This window comes from Bubalus kerabau, chromosome 1 (assembly GCF_029407905.1).
Source record: "Bubalus kerabau isolate K-KA32 ecotype Philippines breed swamp buffalo chromosome 1, PCC_UOA_SB_1v2, whole genome shotgun sequence".
Lineage (NCBI taxonomy): Eukaryota > Metazoa > Chordata > Mammalia > Artiodactyla > Bovidae > Bubalus > Bubalus kerabau.
The window spans coordinates 81,911,524-81,928,758 of record NC_073624.1 but is presented as its reverse complement, the minus strand read 5'-3'; the positions used below and the strand labels follow the sequence as shown (position 1 = coordinate 81,928,758).

General features: G+C 37.2%; 1 protein-coding gene across 3 annotated transcripts in view; it reads right to left on the bottom strand.

The window, feature by feature from the left end:
• The window catches only part of LRRK2 (leucine rich repeat kinase 2), a 206,443-nt gene that overhangs the window by 69,329 nt on the left and 119,879 nt on the right, over positions 1 to 17,235 (bottom strand). For all 3 annotated transcript variants that reach the window (XM_055580817.1, XM_055580809.1, XM_055580824.1), the window contains exons 34-38: positions 4,306 to 4,493; positions 3,277 to 3,431; positions 2,022 to 2,168; positions 1,689 to 1,880; positions 889 to 1,035 (exon numbers count right to left, since the gene is read on the bottom strand). In XM_055580817.1, coding sequence (XP_055436792.1) covers positions 889 to 1,035; positions 1,689 to 1,880; positions 2,022 to 2,168; positions 3,277 to 3,431; positions 4,306 to 4,493 — 829 coding nt within the window. The remainder of the gene's footprint in view (positions 1 to 888; positions 1,036 to 1,688; positions 1,881 to 2,021; positions 2,169 to 3,276; positions 3,432 to 4,305; positions 4,494 to 17,235) is intronic.

Genomic DNA, 17,235 nt, shown 5'->3' with positions numbered 1-17,235 from the left:
GGATGGGGGAGCCTGGGCTGCCATCTATGGGGTCGCACAGAGTCAGACACGACTGAAGTGACTTAGCAGCAGCAGCAACTAGTACTAATATAATCACTTCCAGAGTTCTAAGGTATTTAAAATCATCCTAAATTTCCCAATCAATGTAAAAAATAAAGGTAAAAAGGAGTTTATTTACTCCTACATGTCATATCCCAAATTTTAGACTTGGTTTATTAATAATATTAATATTCTGGCATATATTTTAATCATCCTCTCTGTGAAAGTTTAATTAAAATTAAATGTAAATATTCACAACAGCAACAAATATTCCACAAAGTAAAGTCAGAATTGTCTTTAAATACTTTACATTAAATAAATTCAATACTCTTCTCAGCTCCCAAGGACTCTTGGGAATGTTTAGAACTTGAGTACATCAGCAATCTAATACTTTTGAATTTTTAAACTCAAATTGGTTTTTGTGACTATTTTAATGAAAATGTATGATTGTTATATAGAATAACATAACTGCCACTATCACTACATAGAGGTGTTCCTCCTTTATTTATTCTTTTTGCAACTGGAAAATGGCTGAATTACTCCTCTGGAAATTACCTAACTGCCTTCCCTATCACTGGCAATCAAACAATTAAAACAAATGCAAGGAGGTGTTTCATAAATACCTGTGCTTCCACAGAGGTGGAAACCTAGGGTACAAATGTGTGTGAGCAAAGCAAATTCCAGATTTGTAACACGTTACTTTAAAATATATTATCCCAAAGGAAAAACATTACAAAAATATATGAAGACACTAAAAACTATGACAATTTAATTATATGTGAATATTTGCTACATTATAAATAAAAACTGTACCCTGATTTTTATTCTCAAACCAACAAAAACAGTTACCTAAGAGAAACTCTGGAGCTTGTTCAAATTCCAGTTCATCATTATTCAACATAATATTTCTAGGCAGATCAGCCAAAATCAAATCAGGAGCAATCTGAGATATTGGAATTGTGAGCCTTGGTTGATCTGGATTTACTAGGAGGTCTCCTGAGAAGTACATAAAACATTTTTTTAAAAGATAAACCTTTAAGATTGTACATAAATTTGTCCTTTTGATTTACAGAAATAATCACATATTGTCTATGCTTTCCAATCACTCTTAGGTTCACTTTCCAATCTTATTTTTCTCTAGAAAATTTGAGAATGTTTTAAAAGTTGGGTTACTCTTTTTGGAAGTTTAAGAACTCATTCCTAGGTTCACTCACTAGAAAGTAGAACTCAGAACTGCCTAGGCTATTTATATATGCTAGGAAATTATATATTCTTTACTTTCACAACATTCATGGAACACAGCATATGGCTGACATTACTAAGTTACTTCCATGTATCATCTATTTTCATCTTCATAACAATTGTATGGCATAGTTTTGGTTAGTAATCTCACTTCACAGATGACATAACATTGCCCAGGAGCCAGTATTCAAACTCTCACACCAACATTTTTTCTGAATCTAGAGTATAAGATCTTACTGGCAATAAATATATTTTTCTGAACTGTTAACTATAATTGAATGTAGTATCCTCTAACTTATCCCTTATAAATAAGAGCAATCAATTTTTACATTTATTTCAAATCTCACTTCACAAATATTGAAAAGAGCACTTAAAAACATTTGTAAGTTGTGTCAACACATACATACCTTCTTCCGCTTTCTTCATCAAGTGGTCAAGCAATATTTTTTGATGCTCTTCACCATCATTAAAACTATATAATGCCCATTTCTTCAGCAGAGTTTCTCCTTCACCACAAATATCAATCTCCAATAATCCAGGAAACCACTCTTCCATGAGAGAATCAATGTGGTCCACAACTTGGCCCAAAAGAATACAGCCTATGTCATCCAAAGAAAACTTGATTAACATCCTAGCTGAACCTTATCCTGTCACAAACTGAAAAGAAGAACTATAGAGACTTTTTAAAAAAGTTTAGATTTCTTTATTGGTACAATTCAGTTTTGAATTAATTTCCTTACCTTTTCTACAAGAGGGAACTGTAATTTTTAAGAAACTCTCTGGGTGATGATCTAAAACTTCAGATCCTACCAAGCAGTAAGCTTCAGGAGACCAATTCAAGTAGATGCCTTGTCGCCAATACATTCTGTTTGGGCGAAGTGCTTGTTCTGAAAGAAATTTAAATGAACCCAAATACAGCTATTAATTATTTGCTGTTCCAGGTTCTTAAAGAAATTTAATTGAACCCAAATATAGCTATTAATTATTTGTTGTTGCATAAATTGTAGGGGAAAAAAAAATCACTGCACATATTACAAGTGACAGTAACAGAGATGTATTTGTTTTGAAGGAAAGTACTGAAATTGTTAATGATATGTTATCTGTTAAATATAATATTAAATATTTTATCCTCAATTTGAAATGAAACAAACAAATGCCCAGTAGATTACCTAAGACAGACTTCAGGTTCATGGTGTGAAGCAGTTTAACATATGTAATGGATGAAAAAGAGAATCATAAACAGGTTCCCATAACTTTTAAAAAGAGGTTGGTGGTAATGCTAAAACCAACACTTTGATGTGAGGTAACTCTCTATATGTTGATTAACTGCAAGCAAGATAAGGTTTATTTCAGAATACAGTACCATCTACATAAAGCTAATTTTAAGCACAAAACAGAAAAATTATATTTTCCCCCTTGAAGCATTAGGATCTCTCTTGCTTCCAGGAGGAAGAGCTAGCATTGTAATTTATAATTATAGCATGATGAAGTCTTTATTCTTTTTTGTAAACCCCTTAGGGACCATGCAGCAGAATAGAGCTATTGTAGTCCCCACAGAGAATGGTTAGGATCTGTTACTCTATTAAACAAAACTCCCTGACTGAAGGGGTGGTCATTTCTAGCTTGTATTTCTCCACGCATGCATGTGTATTTGTGTGTATGTGTAGGGAGATAGGTGTTTTTACTCCAATGCTCTGTAATTTCATCTTTTAAAATTGCTGCTTCTAGTCTGCTTTGGCTTGCAAAGCAAGATATTCATACATAGTGTAAATGTGTCTAAAATAAGTACACATGGACTTTGAGGAATTTTATTCTTAACAAATTTCATGAATTTATCTGTGTATATTTTTATATTGGCCATGCTGAGGTCTTTTGAGCTTATTTCCTGATTTTCAGCTGCATTATAAACCAGTAAACTCTAGGAAAATGACATATTAATTTTAATATGCTTTCTAACTATCTTCTCCAAATATTAATTCTTCATTAAATACATACCTCTTCCTGAAAGCATGTAAGGTGAAATTTCAAGCAACCGATTGATTAATCTCGACCAAAAGCCCATTGGAAAATAAGGCATTTCATACAGTCGAATGATAATTTCAGAGTTCTCACAATGGGGAAGCTCTATTACAGGCCTGTGGTCAGACAAACTAAAGATAAAAGCACACTATCATTATATAGCTTCAGAAAACGCCCAACCATGTTGACCAGAGTGCTTTACTACTCAAAATCAATGCACTGATGATGATAAATATTCCAAGCAATTTTATTTTTTAGTAATGTTATTTTGCTACATACTCTTCCTACTTCAAAATTTAATGGTTAATCAATTCAAATCATGCTCAGATATAGTGATGTATAAAATTTTTTCAGTAATCCTGTTTACATTATAAATAAATTATTATAGTTAGTTATGTATAAAAAGTAAAGGGATTATATAAAACTTCAAAAAATGTATGGCCTAGAATCAAGTGTATATCTGTGTTTAGAATTAGTTACCATCCATCAATCAGTGCAATTTTCACTTTTCAATGTCATTTACTTTATAACATTTCCCAGGTTTTATAAGGCAGTAAGAAAAATTTCTACAACACAGGGCTAGAATTTAGGCCTCCTTGTGTTGGCCACATCCTCTGAAAATTCACAGTCATAAATTATTTAAAGACTGTTGAAAACTCACCATTTCTCCAGAATCTGCCTAATAATTCCTTCAATATCATATAAGGAACATACATACACACACAGCAACACAAACACACACACTCTAATCTCCACTATTAACCTTTCTTAAATAAACTGAGCATTGTCAAATCAAATAATAATTATATAGATATAAAATCAGTCATTTACATCTTTAAAATGTCAAATGTAGTTTTCATCAAAAGAAAATGTTATACTCCAGTACAAAGTTTACACAAGAAGAAAAAAATTAGTACATTCATCATAGACCAAAGTTACTTTCACAACTAAAAGAATATATGGTAAATTTCCATAGGGTAATTAAAATTTTAAGTTTTGGCTTACCTGCTTGGAACTAGTAAATACTCTTCTCCAATTGGCAAGGCAATCTGGAATTTTTCTAGGAGTTTAAAGTACTGTGCCATGTAGTTCTTTGGAAATCTCTTTTTCTTTGAAAGAAATTTTTCCACATCTCTGCGTGAAATAATTCCCTTAGGATGTTTTGGAAAGCCTTCCACTTTCACTGTCAAAATCTGAAAGGTTTAAACTTATACATAATCATAGAATTCGTTTTCTGGGAAGTTCTGAATTTAAAGAATTTCCTTTGCTCAGTAAAAATGATCAAAACAATTCTAATGTTGTCAAGTACAACACAGGACCTAATTTCTCTACCTAGCAGCCACGTAAGCCTAGCATCTTTCACACACACACTTACACACAGAAATTATTAAAATAAGTGAGTGAATCCAGATCAGAAACGATGGAGATCCTCTGATACCAATGAACCACAAGCCTTCCCCAGTTCAATTAATACATCAGTCCATTGCCCCACATGCTTATTACAGTCTCATCAATAATATATTCTGGAGGAAATTATCTTCCAGGCTGTTATCACCACAGATTTGCAACAGAAATGCTGCTTTACATTTATACAACTGGAAGTGGGTTTCCATTAGTGGAAAGAGAGGCAGCTTAGTAAATTAAGTGATTCTCAAACAAGTAACCACTGAATTTCAGTGGACTCCATGCAGTCTGAGTCATAGGTCAGGGATAAGGCTTGAGAATCTGCTTTTTTAACAAGAAACTCTGAAGATTCTAATGTGGAGACCATAATTTGAGCTTTGATCATCATCACAGCAATTAAAAATATGAGTTGAGAAGAATTCAGGTTCAAATCCAAACTCTACTGCCAGTTGTATGACCTTGAGAAAGGTATTTAATTTCTTTACCCACAGTTTCCTTCTTTGTAAAAGGAGAAATAAAAGTAATTGTCTCTTAGACTGCCATGAGAACAAAATAAGATAACATACATAAAACACGTAAAATACATATCACTATTTTTAGCAAATAGGAAGCCCTCACATTTTACCAATCCTATTTACCTATTCCTATTTATTTTACTTGGATAAACTAATTTTAAAAAGAGATTTGTGCTTAATTTTCTTTAGTAGATCTATAATATTTAAGGGATTCTTAAATAGAAACACGGGGAAGGAAATGGCAACCCACTCCAGTACTCTTGCCTGGAAACTCCCATGGACGGAGGAGCCTGGTAGGCTGCAGTCCATGGGGTCGCTAAGGGTCAGACACAACTGAGCGACTTCACTTTCACTTTTCATTTTCATGCATTGGAGAAGGAAATGGCAACCCACTCCAGTGTTCTTGCCTGGAGAATCCCAGGGACGGGGGAGTCTGGTGGGCTGCCGTCTATGGGGTCGCACAGAGTCGGATATGACTGAAGCGATTTAGCAGCAGCAGCAGCAAATAGAAACAAACACTATTTGTATTATTATCATCATGTGGTTGGGTAAAATACTGGATTGTAAAATCCTCAGGTCTGAGGACATGTCTTAGTTAACTCTGTTTCTAATTTGTATGTAAAATGTTATTGAATCGGTGAATAAATCATTAAACATAATGCAATGTATAATGGGCCATTAAATAATTAAAACTATAATTTAAGACTTCTCCCATATTCTGTACTTTATAGCCCAAACTGCTCTTAAAGTTTAGGTAGTGAGGAAAACTGCTGTTTTATTGTTTCTAAAGTTGCTAAGTCTCTGCCGGCCTGAGTCCTTTTGAAGGAGGTTGCCATTACAGCATTATCCCTGATACATTACAGCATTATCCCTACCATAGTTTGGCCTCAGGCCAAACTACAGGGAGGGAACACGGCCCCACACTTCAGCAGAAAATTGTTTTAAAGATTTACTGAGCTTGGCATTGCCCAACAAAAGAAGACCCAGTTTTCCCCACAGCCAGTCCCTCCCATCAGGAAGGTTGCACGAGCCTCTTAATCCTCATTCATCAAGGAGCAGACAGAATGAAAACCACAATCACAGGAAACTAACCAGTGATCACATGGACCACAGCCTTGCGCAACTCAGTGAAACAATGAGCCATGCCGTGCGGGGAGACCCAAGACGGAAGGGTCATGGTGGAGAGTTCTGACAAAACATTCACTGGAGAAGGGAATGGCAAACCACTTCACCATTCTTGCCTTGAGAATCCCATTAACAGTATGAAAAGGCAAAAAGATATGACACTGACTGTGAATATTCCAGGTAGGTAGGTGTCCAATATGCTACTGGAGAAGAGCAGAGAAACAGCTCCAGAAGGAATGAAGAGTCTGAGCCAAATCTGAAACAAAGCCCCATTATGAATGAGTCTGGTGGTAAAAGTAAAGCCTGATGCTATAAAGAACAATATTGCACAGGAACCTGGAATGTTAGGTCCATGAATCAACATAAATTGGAAGTGGTCAAACAAGAGATGGCAAGAGTGAACATCAACATCTTAGGAATCAGTGAACTGAAATGGACTGGAATGGGCGAATTTAATTCAGATGACCATTATATCTACTACTGTGGGCAAGAATTCTTTAGAAGAAATGGAGTAACCCTCATAGTAACAAAAGAGTCCAAAATGCAGTACTTTGGTACAATCTCACAAACAACAGAATGATCTTTGTTTTGTTTCCAAGGCAAATCATTCAATATCACAGTAATCCAAGTCTATGCCCCAACCACTAATGCAAAAGAAGCTGAAATTGAATGGTTCTGTGAAGACATTCAAGACCTTCTAGAACTAACACCAAAAGAAGATGTCCTTTTCATTATAGGGGACTGGAATGCAAAAGTAGGAAGTCAAGAAACACCTGGAGTAACAGGCAAATTTGGCCTTGGACTACAAAATGAAGCAGGGAAAAGGCTAACAAGAGTTTTGCAAGAGAACTCACTGATCAGAGCAAACACTCTCTTCCAACAATACAAGAGATGACTCTACACATGGACAACACCAGATGGTCAATACTAAAATCATTATATTGATTATAATATATTATAATATAATATATAAAAATATTATATTATATATAATATAATATATAATTTATATAATATATAAAAATATTATATATTATAATATATAAAAATCATATACATTGATTATATTCTTTGCAGCTGAAGATGGAGAAGTGCCATACAGTCAGCAAAAACAAGACCTGGAGCTAACTCTAGCTCAGATCATGAACTCCTAATGGCAAAATTCAGACTTAACCACTAGGCCATTCAGGTATGACCTAAATCAAATCCCTTATGATTATACAGTGGAAGTGACAGGAAGATTCAAGGGATTAGATCTTATAGACAGAGTGCCTGAAGAACTATGGACTGAGGTTTGTAACATTGTAGAATACAGTGATGAAAACCATCCCCAAGAAAAAGAAATGCAAAAAGGCAAAATGGCTATCTGTGGAGGAATTACAAATAGCTGAGAAAAGAAGAGAAGCAAAAGGCAAAGGAGAAAAGGAAAGATATACCTATTTGAATGCAGAGTTCCAAAGAAAAGCAAGAAGAGATAAGAAAGCCTTCTTCGGTGATCAATGCAAAGAAATAGAGGAAAGCAATAGAATGTGAAAGACTAGAGATCTCTTCAAGAAAAATAGAGATACCAAGGGAACATTTCATACAAAGATGGGCACAATAAAGGACAGAAATGGTATGGACCAAACAGAAGCAGAAGTTAAGAAAAGGTCGAAAGAATACACAGAAGAACTAAACAAAAAGATCTTAATGACCCAGATAACCACAATGGTGTGATCACTCACCTAGAGCCAGACATCCTGGAGTGCAAAGTCAAGTGGGCCTTAGGAAGGGCCACCATGAACAAAGCTAGTGGAGGTGATGGAATTCCAGCTGAGCTATTTTAAATTCTAAAAGATGATGCTGTGAAAGTGCTGCACTCAGTATCCCAGCTAATTTGGAAAAATCAGCAGTAGCCACAGGACTAGAAAAGTTGTTTTCATTGCAATCCCAAAGAAAGGCAATGCCAAAGAAGGTTCTAACTACCACACAATTACACTCATTTCACATATGAGCAAAGTAATGTTCAAAATTTTTCAAGCTAGGCTTCAATAGCATGTATACCAAGATCTTCCAGATGTTCAAGCTGAATTTAGAAAAGGCAGAGGAACCAGAGATCAAATGGCCAACATCCCTTGGATCATAGAAAAGGCAAGAAAATTCCAGAAGAACATCTACTTTTGTTTTATTGACTATGCTAAAGTCTTTTAGACAAAAGACAAGACTGTGTGGATCACAACAAACTGTGAAAATGTCTTCAAAAGATGGGAATACTGGACCACCTTACCTGCCTCCTGAGAAACCTGTATGCAGGTAAGAAGCAACAGTTAGAACCAAACATGGAACAACCCACTGGTTCCAAATTGGGAAAGGAGTACATCAAGGCTGTATATTGTCACCCTGCTTATTTAACTTATATGCAGAGTACATCATGCAAAATTCCAGGCTGGATAAAGCACAAGCTGGAATCAAGATTGCCGGGAGAAATATCCATATCCTCAGATATGCAGATGACAGCACCATTATGGCAGAAAGTGAAGAAGAATAAGAGCCTCTTGATGAGGTTGAAAGAAGAGAGTGAAAAAGGTGGCTTAAAACTCAACATTCAAAAAACTAAGATAATGTCACCCATTGCCATTACATCATGGGAAATAGATGGGGAAACAATGGAAACAGTGACAGACTTTATATTCTTGGGCTCCAAAATCACTGCAGATGGTGACTGCAGCCATAAAATTAAAAGAGAGTTGCTCCTTTGAAGAAAGCTATGATAAACCTAGATAGCATATTAAAAAGCAGACATCACTTTGCTAATAGAGGTTCTAGACGTCTAGTCAAAGCTATGGTTTTTCCAGTAGTCATGTATGGATGTGAGAGTTGGACTATTTAAGAAAGCTGAGTGCCGAAGAACTGATGCTTTTGAACTGTGGTATTGGAGAAGACTCTTGAGAGTCCCTTGGACTGCAAAGAGATCAAACCAGTCAATCCTAAAGGAAATCAATCCTGAATCTTCATTGGAAGGACTGATGCTGAAAGTGAAGCTCAAATAGTTTGGCCACCTGATACAAAGAGACAACTCATTAGAAAAGACCCTGATGCTGGGAAAGATTGAAGGCAGAAGGAGAAGGGGACAACAGAGGACAAAATGGTTGGTGGAATCACTGACTCATAGGACACGAGTTTGAGCAAGTTCCAGAAGATGGTGAAAGACAGGGAAGCCTGACGTACTGCAGTCCATGGGGTCAGAAAGAGTTGGGCATGACTGAATGACTGAACAACTACAAAGTCACTAAGACCTTGTCTGACAACTCACTCTCCATCGCCAACCACACTTGAAGCTTTCTTTGTAGCAATCTGTACCACCAAACACATTAAGTATTCTTGCTTTGGTTGTTTTTCCCATTTGAACATCAACTCCATGAATGTAGAAACCTTATTTTCCCTACTGCTATATAGCCCCAGTACCAGAACAATATCTGGAACATCATTAGGTTCATAATAAATATTGTTGAATGTGTGAATTTTGGGAAAATAAAGTTTTGAGCATTTTATCATAACATTAGGCTTTCAGGCACTAGAGTCAAACCACTTGGTTTAAAATCCCAACTCTAATTCTCCCTGAATATGAATAATATTACATTTGCTGCTGCTGCATCGCTTCAATCGTGTCCAACTCTGTGCAACCCCATAGACAGCAGCCCACCAGGCTCCCCTGTCCCTGGGATTCTCCAGGCAAGAACACTGGAGTGGGTTGCCATTTCCTTCTCCAATGCATGAAAGTGAAAAGTGATTTATCAGTATGCAATTTGATAAATTATTTAACCTCTCTATCAAGTTCTTCATCTTCAAGGTGGGCACTCAAATAGTACTGTTTAAAAGAGTTGTTCCAAGAATTAAATGAGATAATCTTTGAAAAGCATATAAGTAACCTCTCATATGTCAGCCATTATTACATACTTACTCTATTTTACTTAAGACAAACTGATTTTAAAATAGAAGTTTGTGCTTGATTTTTTAGATCTATAGTGCACTACCAGTATTTGGAAAAGATCCTGGTGCTGGGAAAGATTGAAGGCAAAAGGAGAAGTGGGTGGCAGAGGATGAGATGGTTAAATAGCATCACCAACTCAATGGATATGAATTTGAGCAAACTCTGTGAGACAGTGGAGGACAGAGAAGCCTGGTATGCTTCTGTCCATGTGATCACAAAGGAGTCTAACACAACTTAGCAACTGAACAATAATCACTACTTGTAGCAGATAGTTTCCAAAGATGGACAAATTAATTTTTTTCTCTCCCTAAGTATGTAGGTTGCTTAATCCTTCAAGATATAAAATCCATACATTTTCCCTTAAATCTGAATAAGATCTGTGGTTGCTCTGGTTACCAGAACATGGCAGAGCTAACATTTTACCAGTTCTGTGCCTGGCCTTTAAGAGGTCTACATATGTACAAGAGGTCACATGGAGGAGAACCAACAAACCAAAAATGTGAATATAGCCTTCCTGGAATCTCCAGCCCATCTTAATGAGGAAGTCAAGTGAATGACCCCTGCCAATGCCATGTGGAGCAGACCCACTTGGCTGAAACCAGTAAACCCACAGAATAGTGAGAAACAAGAAACTGTTGATGTTTTTCTCCAATGAACTGTTGATGTTTTTCTCCAAATTTACTTATGTACTCTAGGTTTGTGGGTATTCTGTTACATACCAATAAAAAAACTTAAACCTTTTCATAAATTTATCACCTTTAAAATACCTCCTATTATTCCTTCAGCTTGGCTATTTCTAAGGCTAACTTAGACTCATATGCAAGGAAAGAGACTCTTCCAAATTCCTCATAAATTTTATCAAGACTAAATCACCATGCAAGCTTTATAATAGTCAACACAATTGATCCAGTGAGTCCCTTTCATATTTCTTTTATCATATAGTTAGTTGAGTTTTGCAAACTTCTTTGTGTGTTGATGGAAACTTCTTTAATAAGTTTAGTGACCTAAAAGCTCAGGGCACAGAGAGGGTGGATGGGCTCATTAGAGCTTCTGCACCATAAATTATTTCTGCCCTTGCCTTGATGATTCATGGAGGTGAATACCTCTATTTATTTTTACTGATTTAGTGTCAGGAAAGTCATTCTTGTTTTCACTTGATTACTTAGAGCCTTCATTCTCTTTAAACCTTAGTAAAATAACATATTTCAATATATCAGCATAAATAAAAATGATTTACATTAATAAGAAATTTAAATCACTTTACTGACCCTTTAGATCCATCTTTCAAAATAACTTGAGCTGTTCAAATTCCTAACAATTTTCAATTAAATTAACATGCTTATAGTATAACTAATAGTATAAGTATGCTAATGAGAAAACTTTCATGGAGTTTCCACTTAATTACTCCATAGCATCTTCAGAGATTTTATTTAGTCATGGTGGAAATTTGATTTTGTTAAAAGATAGTGATTTTGATGCAAACCAATTCATTATTCTATTGAATATGATGTATCCACCCTAATATCCACATGTGTGCAACTTTAAATATTCCCAATTCATAAGGAAACACATGCACTTTTTGGTGCAACTTTAGTCTTTTCTTGACTGTACGGAGTTTAGTTATTATCTGATAGAATGTGCCACCTAGGGTAACAACTCTTCAGGGTATAATTAAAACCCCCTTTCCTACACAGAATGTATATACCTACAGTATATTTCTTTTTATTCATTCCATTCCTGGCACATTTTTTCAAAAATACATGAATACATCTTCATAGTTTTGATGATTTTTTTTTTATTTTCTGACGTAAGTATTTAATTACCAAATGGGTTAAATATAAAATTTCACTAAAATTTATTGCTCATTTTTACCAAACTACAAAAGCAATGTAGGAGATAATATTGTTACTATTGTTATTTTACAAGGGAAGAAACAAAGGCTGAAAACATTAAGCAATGTCAAAGTTGATAAGTATTTAGGAGAGATTTGAACACAGGTTGTACTGACTCTAGAGTTTACGCTTGACCACTATACTTTTCTGGCTGCATTCTCATTGAGTAGATGAGTAATATCACACTTTCCATGGCTTATTGCATTAGGGTTAAAATCGAATTTTAAAATATCTACCAGAATATTAGCAACTGTCCAATTACAATTAATTGCCAACTGTAATGTTTCAATATGTTCTCAGGTTCCATGGTATAGGGTTTAGCAGTAAATGAGTTCCCTCTTTAAAATAACTTTTTTCCTTAGATGAAATTTAGGGGGGGCGGTCCTAAGATGGCATAGTAATAGGACAGGGAGACCACTTTCTCCCCCACAAATTCATCGAAAGACCATTTGAATGCTGAGCAAATTCCACAAAACAACTTCTGAATGCTGGCAGAGGACATCAGGCACCCAGAAAGGTAGCCCATTGTCTCCAAAAGGAGGTAGGAAAAAATATAAAACATAAAAAGAGAGACAAAAGAGGTAGGGACAGAGATCCAACCCAGGAAGGGAGTCTTTAAAAAGAGAGAAGTTTCCAAACACCAGGAAACACTCTCACTGGCGAATCTGTGGAAAGCCTTGGAATCTCAGAGGGCACCATAACCGGGAGGAAAAACAAATAAATAATTAAAGCCCACAGATTACATGCCTAAATGCCCAGCGGAGAAGCAGCGCAGACACTTGCATCAGCCATTAGCAAGCTAGCAAGCGGGGACTGGACAGGGAAGCGTGGGCTGCTTAGGGTAAGGACGGGGCCTGAATACCCCGAGGGCAAACTGAGGGACCTAACTAGAGATAGCAACCCAGACCCTGGGATAGCTATCCCACAAAAAGCCCTAACCTAAGACACCGCCAGGCCCAGTCACAGAACAAAGGACTGAGCAGAGCTAGCTGGCTGCAGACCGGCCCATCCCCCACTGGAGACAGGCAGGCGAGGGCAGCCAGAGCCAGAAGGGTGCGATCGCGGCTCCAGAAAGGTATCATCTACCAAACTGCAAGCAGGCTTCATTGCTAACCAAGACTCCTTGGAATTCTGGATGGTCAACATCCACCAGGAGGGTTGCAGCCAGAGATCAGCTCCCCAGAAGAGACACAAGGCACACTTGAGAAGGCACGCCAGTTTACACCCAGAAAACCGAGCAGCAGGAAAAGGGAAGGCGATAAGTCACAGCAACTGCACTCGCCAAGCACCTGGTCACCTGAGCTGCTCAGACCAGAGAAGGGCACAAAACGCAGGCCCACTCAAGTCTGCGCCTTTGTGGAGTACCCGAGAACCTGAACCTGAGTGGCTTAGACCTGGGAAGTGCACTCAACCCAGGGCCCGCCTCAGACAGTTCCCGGCAGAGCAACCTAGAGCCTGAGCAGTGCAGACTGGGAAAGCACACACACCGTGAGCCAGGGCAAACCCAGTGTGGCCGAGACACTGGGAGCACTCCCCACAGATGCCAGTGATATTTGTCTGCAGTGTTCCTCCCTCCCCACAGCATGACTGAATAAGTGAGCCTAAAAGAGTGTCCACCACCGCCCCCTTGTGTCAGGGTGGAAATTAGACACTGAAGAGGCCAGCAAACAGAAGAAGGTAAAATAAACCGAAGGAACTGCTTTGGAAGTGACAGGTGCAATAGATTAAAACCCTGCAGTTAGCACCGACTACATAGGAAGGGGCTTATAGATCTTGAGAAGTATAAGCCGGATCAAGGAACTATCTGAAAATGAACTGACCCCACACTGTCCACAACAACATCAGAGAAAGTCCTAGATATATTTTTACTATTATCATTTAATTTTAATTTTTTTAAATTTTAAGTCCTTTATTACTCCTTTAATTTTCATTTTTATAACCTACTATTACTTTGCAAAAAAAAAAATACCCAATTTTTAAAGCAAACTTCATATATATATATTATAATTTTTGTGACTTTGTTTTTTCCTTTAATACTGTATTTTTGAGAATCTAACCTCTACTCTAGATTTTTAATCTTTGCTTTTTGGTATTTGTTATCAATTTCATACCTTTAAGAACCCAATCTTCAGTACCCATTTTTACTTGAGAGCGAGAATACTGGCTTGACTGCTCTCTCCCTCTGTGGACTCTCCTTTTTCTCCACCAGGTCACCTCTATCTCCTCCCTCCCCCTTCTCTTCTCTACCCAACTCTGTGAATCTCTTTGTGTGTTCTGGGTTGTGGAGAACACCTAGGGAACTGATTACTGGCTGGATCTGTCTCTCTCCTTTTGATTCCCCCCTTTATCCTCCTGGCCACCTCTGTCTCCTTCCTCCCTCTTCTCTTCTCTGTGTAACTCTGTGAACATCTCTGAGGGATCCAGACTGTGGAGAGCACACAGGCAAGTGATTACTGGCTAACCTGCTCTCGCCCCTTTTGATTCCTCCTCATTCTCCTCCTTCTTACTTCTATTTCCCTCCTCCCTCTTCTCTTTCCCATGTAACTCTGTGTACCTCTCCAGGTGTCCCTCACTGTGGAGAAACTTTTCATCATTAACCTAGATGTTTTATCATCGGTGCTGCATAGATGGAGAAGTCTTGGGGCTACTGTAAGTTTAAGACTGAAAACCAGAGGCAGGAGGCTTAAGTCAAAACCCTGAGAACACCAGAGAACTCTTGACTCCAGGGAACATTAATCGATAGGAGCTCATCAAACGCCTCCATACCTACACTGAAACCAAGCACCACCCAAGGGCCAACAAGTTCCAGAGCAAGACATACCACACAAATTCTCCAAAAACACAGGAACATAGCCCTGAGCTTCAATATACAGGCTGCCCAAAGTCACACAAAACCCACTGACATCTCAAAACTCATTACTTGACACTATAGTGCACTGCAGAGAGAAGAAATCCAGCTCCACCCACAAGAACACAGATACAAGCTTCCCTAAGCAGGAAACTTTGACAAGCCACAGGCCCAACCCCACCCACAGCTAGGAGCCTCCGCAATAAAGAGGAACCACAAACTGCCAGAATACAGAAAGGCCATCCCAAACACAGCAATATAAACAAGATGAAAAGGCAGAGAAATACCCAGCAGGTAAAGGAACAGGATAAATGCCCACCAAACCAAACAAAAGAGGAAGACATAAGGAATCTACCTGATAAAGAATTCCAAATAATGATAGTGAAAATGATCCAAAATCTTGAAAACAAAATGGAGTTACAGATAAATAGCCTGGAGACAAGGATAGAGAAGATGCAAGAAATGTTTAACAAGGATCTAGAAGAAATAAAAAAGAGTCAATATATAATGAATAATGCAATAAATGAGATAAAAAAAACTCTGGAGGGAATCAACAATAGAATAACGGAGGCAGAAGATAGGACTAGTGAGGTAGAAGACAGTATAGTAGAAATAAATGAAACAGAGAGGAAAAAAGAAAAAAGAATTAAAAGAAATGAGGACAATCTCAGAGACCTCTGGGACAATGTTAAATGCCCCAATATTCGAATCATAGGAGTTCCAGAAGAAGAAGACAAAAAGAAAGGCCATGAGAAAATACTTGAGGAGATAATAGTTGAAAACTTCCCTAAAATGGGGAAGGAAATAGTCACCTGAGTCCAAGAAACCCATAGAGTCCCAAACAGGATAAACCCAAGGCGAAACACCCCAAGACACATATTAATCAAATTAACAAAGATCAAACACAAAGAACAAACATTAAAAGCAGCAAGGGAAAAACAACAAATAACACACAAGGGGATTCGCATAAGGATAACAGCTGATCTTTCAATAGAAACTCTTCAGGCCAGAAGGGAATGGCAGGACATACTTAAAGTGATGAAAGAAAAGAATCTACAGCCCAGATTACTGTACCCAGCAAGGATCTCATTCAAATATGAAGGAGAAATCAAAAGCTTTACAGACAAGCAAAAGCTGAGAGAATTTAGCACCATCAAACCAGCTCTCCAACAAATGCTAAAGGATCTTCTCTTGACAGGAAACACAGAAAGGGTGTATAAACTCGAACCCAAACAATAAAGTAAATGGCAATGGGATCATACTTATGAATAACTACCTTAAATGTAAATGGGTTGAATGCCCCAACCAAAAGACAAAGCCTGGCTGCATGGATACAAAAACAAGACCCCTATATATTTGCCTACAAGAGACCCACCTCAAAACAAGAGACACATACAGACTGAAAGTGAAGTGGAAAAAGATATTCCACGCAAATAGAGACCAAAAGAAGGCAGTAGTAGCAATACTCATATCAGATAAAAAGACTTTAAAACAAAGGCTGTGAAAAGAGATAAAAAAGGACACTACATAATGATCAAAGGATCAATCCAAGAAGAAGATTTACATAAATATATATGCACCCAACATAGAAGCACGGTAATATGTAAGACAAATGCTAACAAGTATGAAAGGGGAAATTAATAATACCACAATAATAGTGTGAGACTTTAATACCCCACTCACACCTATCGATAGATCAACTAAACAGAAAATTAACAAGGAAACACAAACTTTAAATGATACAAGAGACCAGTTAGACCTAATTGATATCTATAGGACATTTCACCCCAAAACAATGAATTTCACCTTTTTCTCAAGCGCACATGGAACCTTCTCCAGGATAGGGCCATAAATCTAGCCTTGGTAAATTCAAAAAAATGAAATCATTCCAAGCATCTTTTCTGACCACAATGCAGTAAGATTAGATCTCAATTACATGAGGAAAACTATTAAAAATTCAAACATATGGAGGCTGAACAACACACTGCTGAATAACCAACAAATCAAAGAAGAAATCAAAAGAGAAATCAAAATATGCATAGAAACGAATGAAAATGAAAACACAACAACCCAAAACCTATGGGACACTGTAAAAGCAGTGCTAAGGGGAAGGTTCACAGCAATACAGGCTTACCTCAAGAAACAAGAAAAAAGTCAAATAAATAGCCTAACTCTACATCT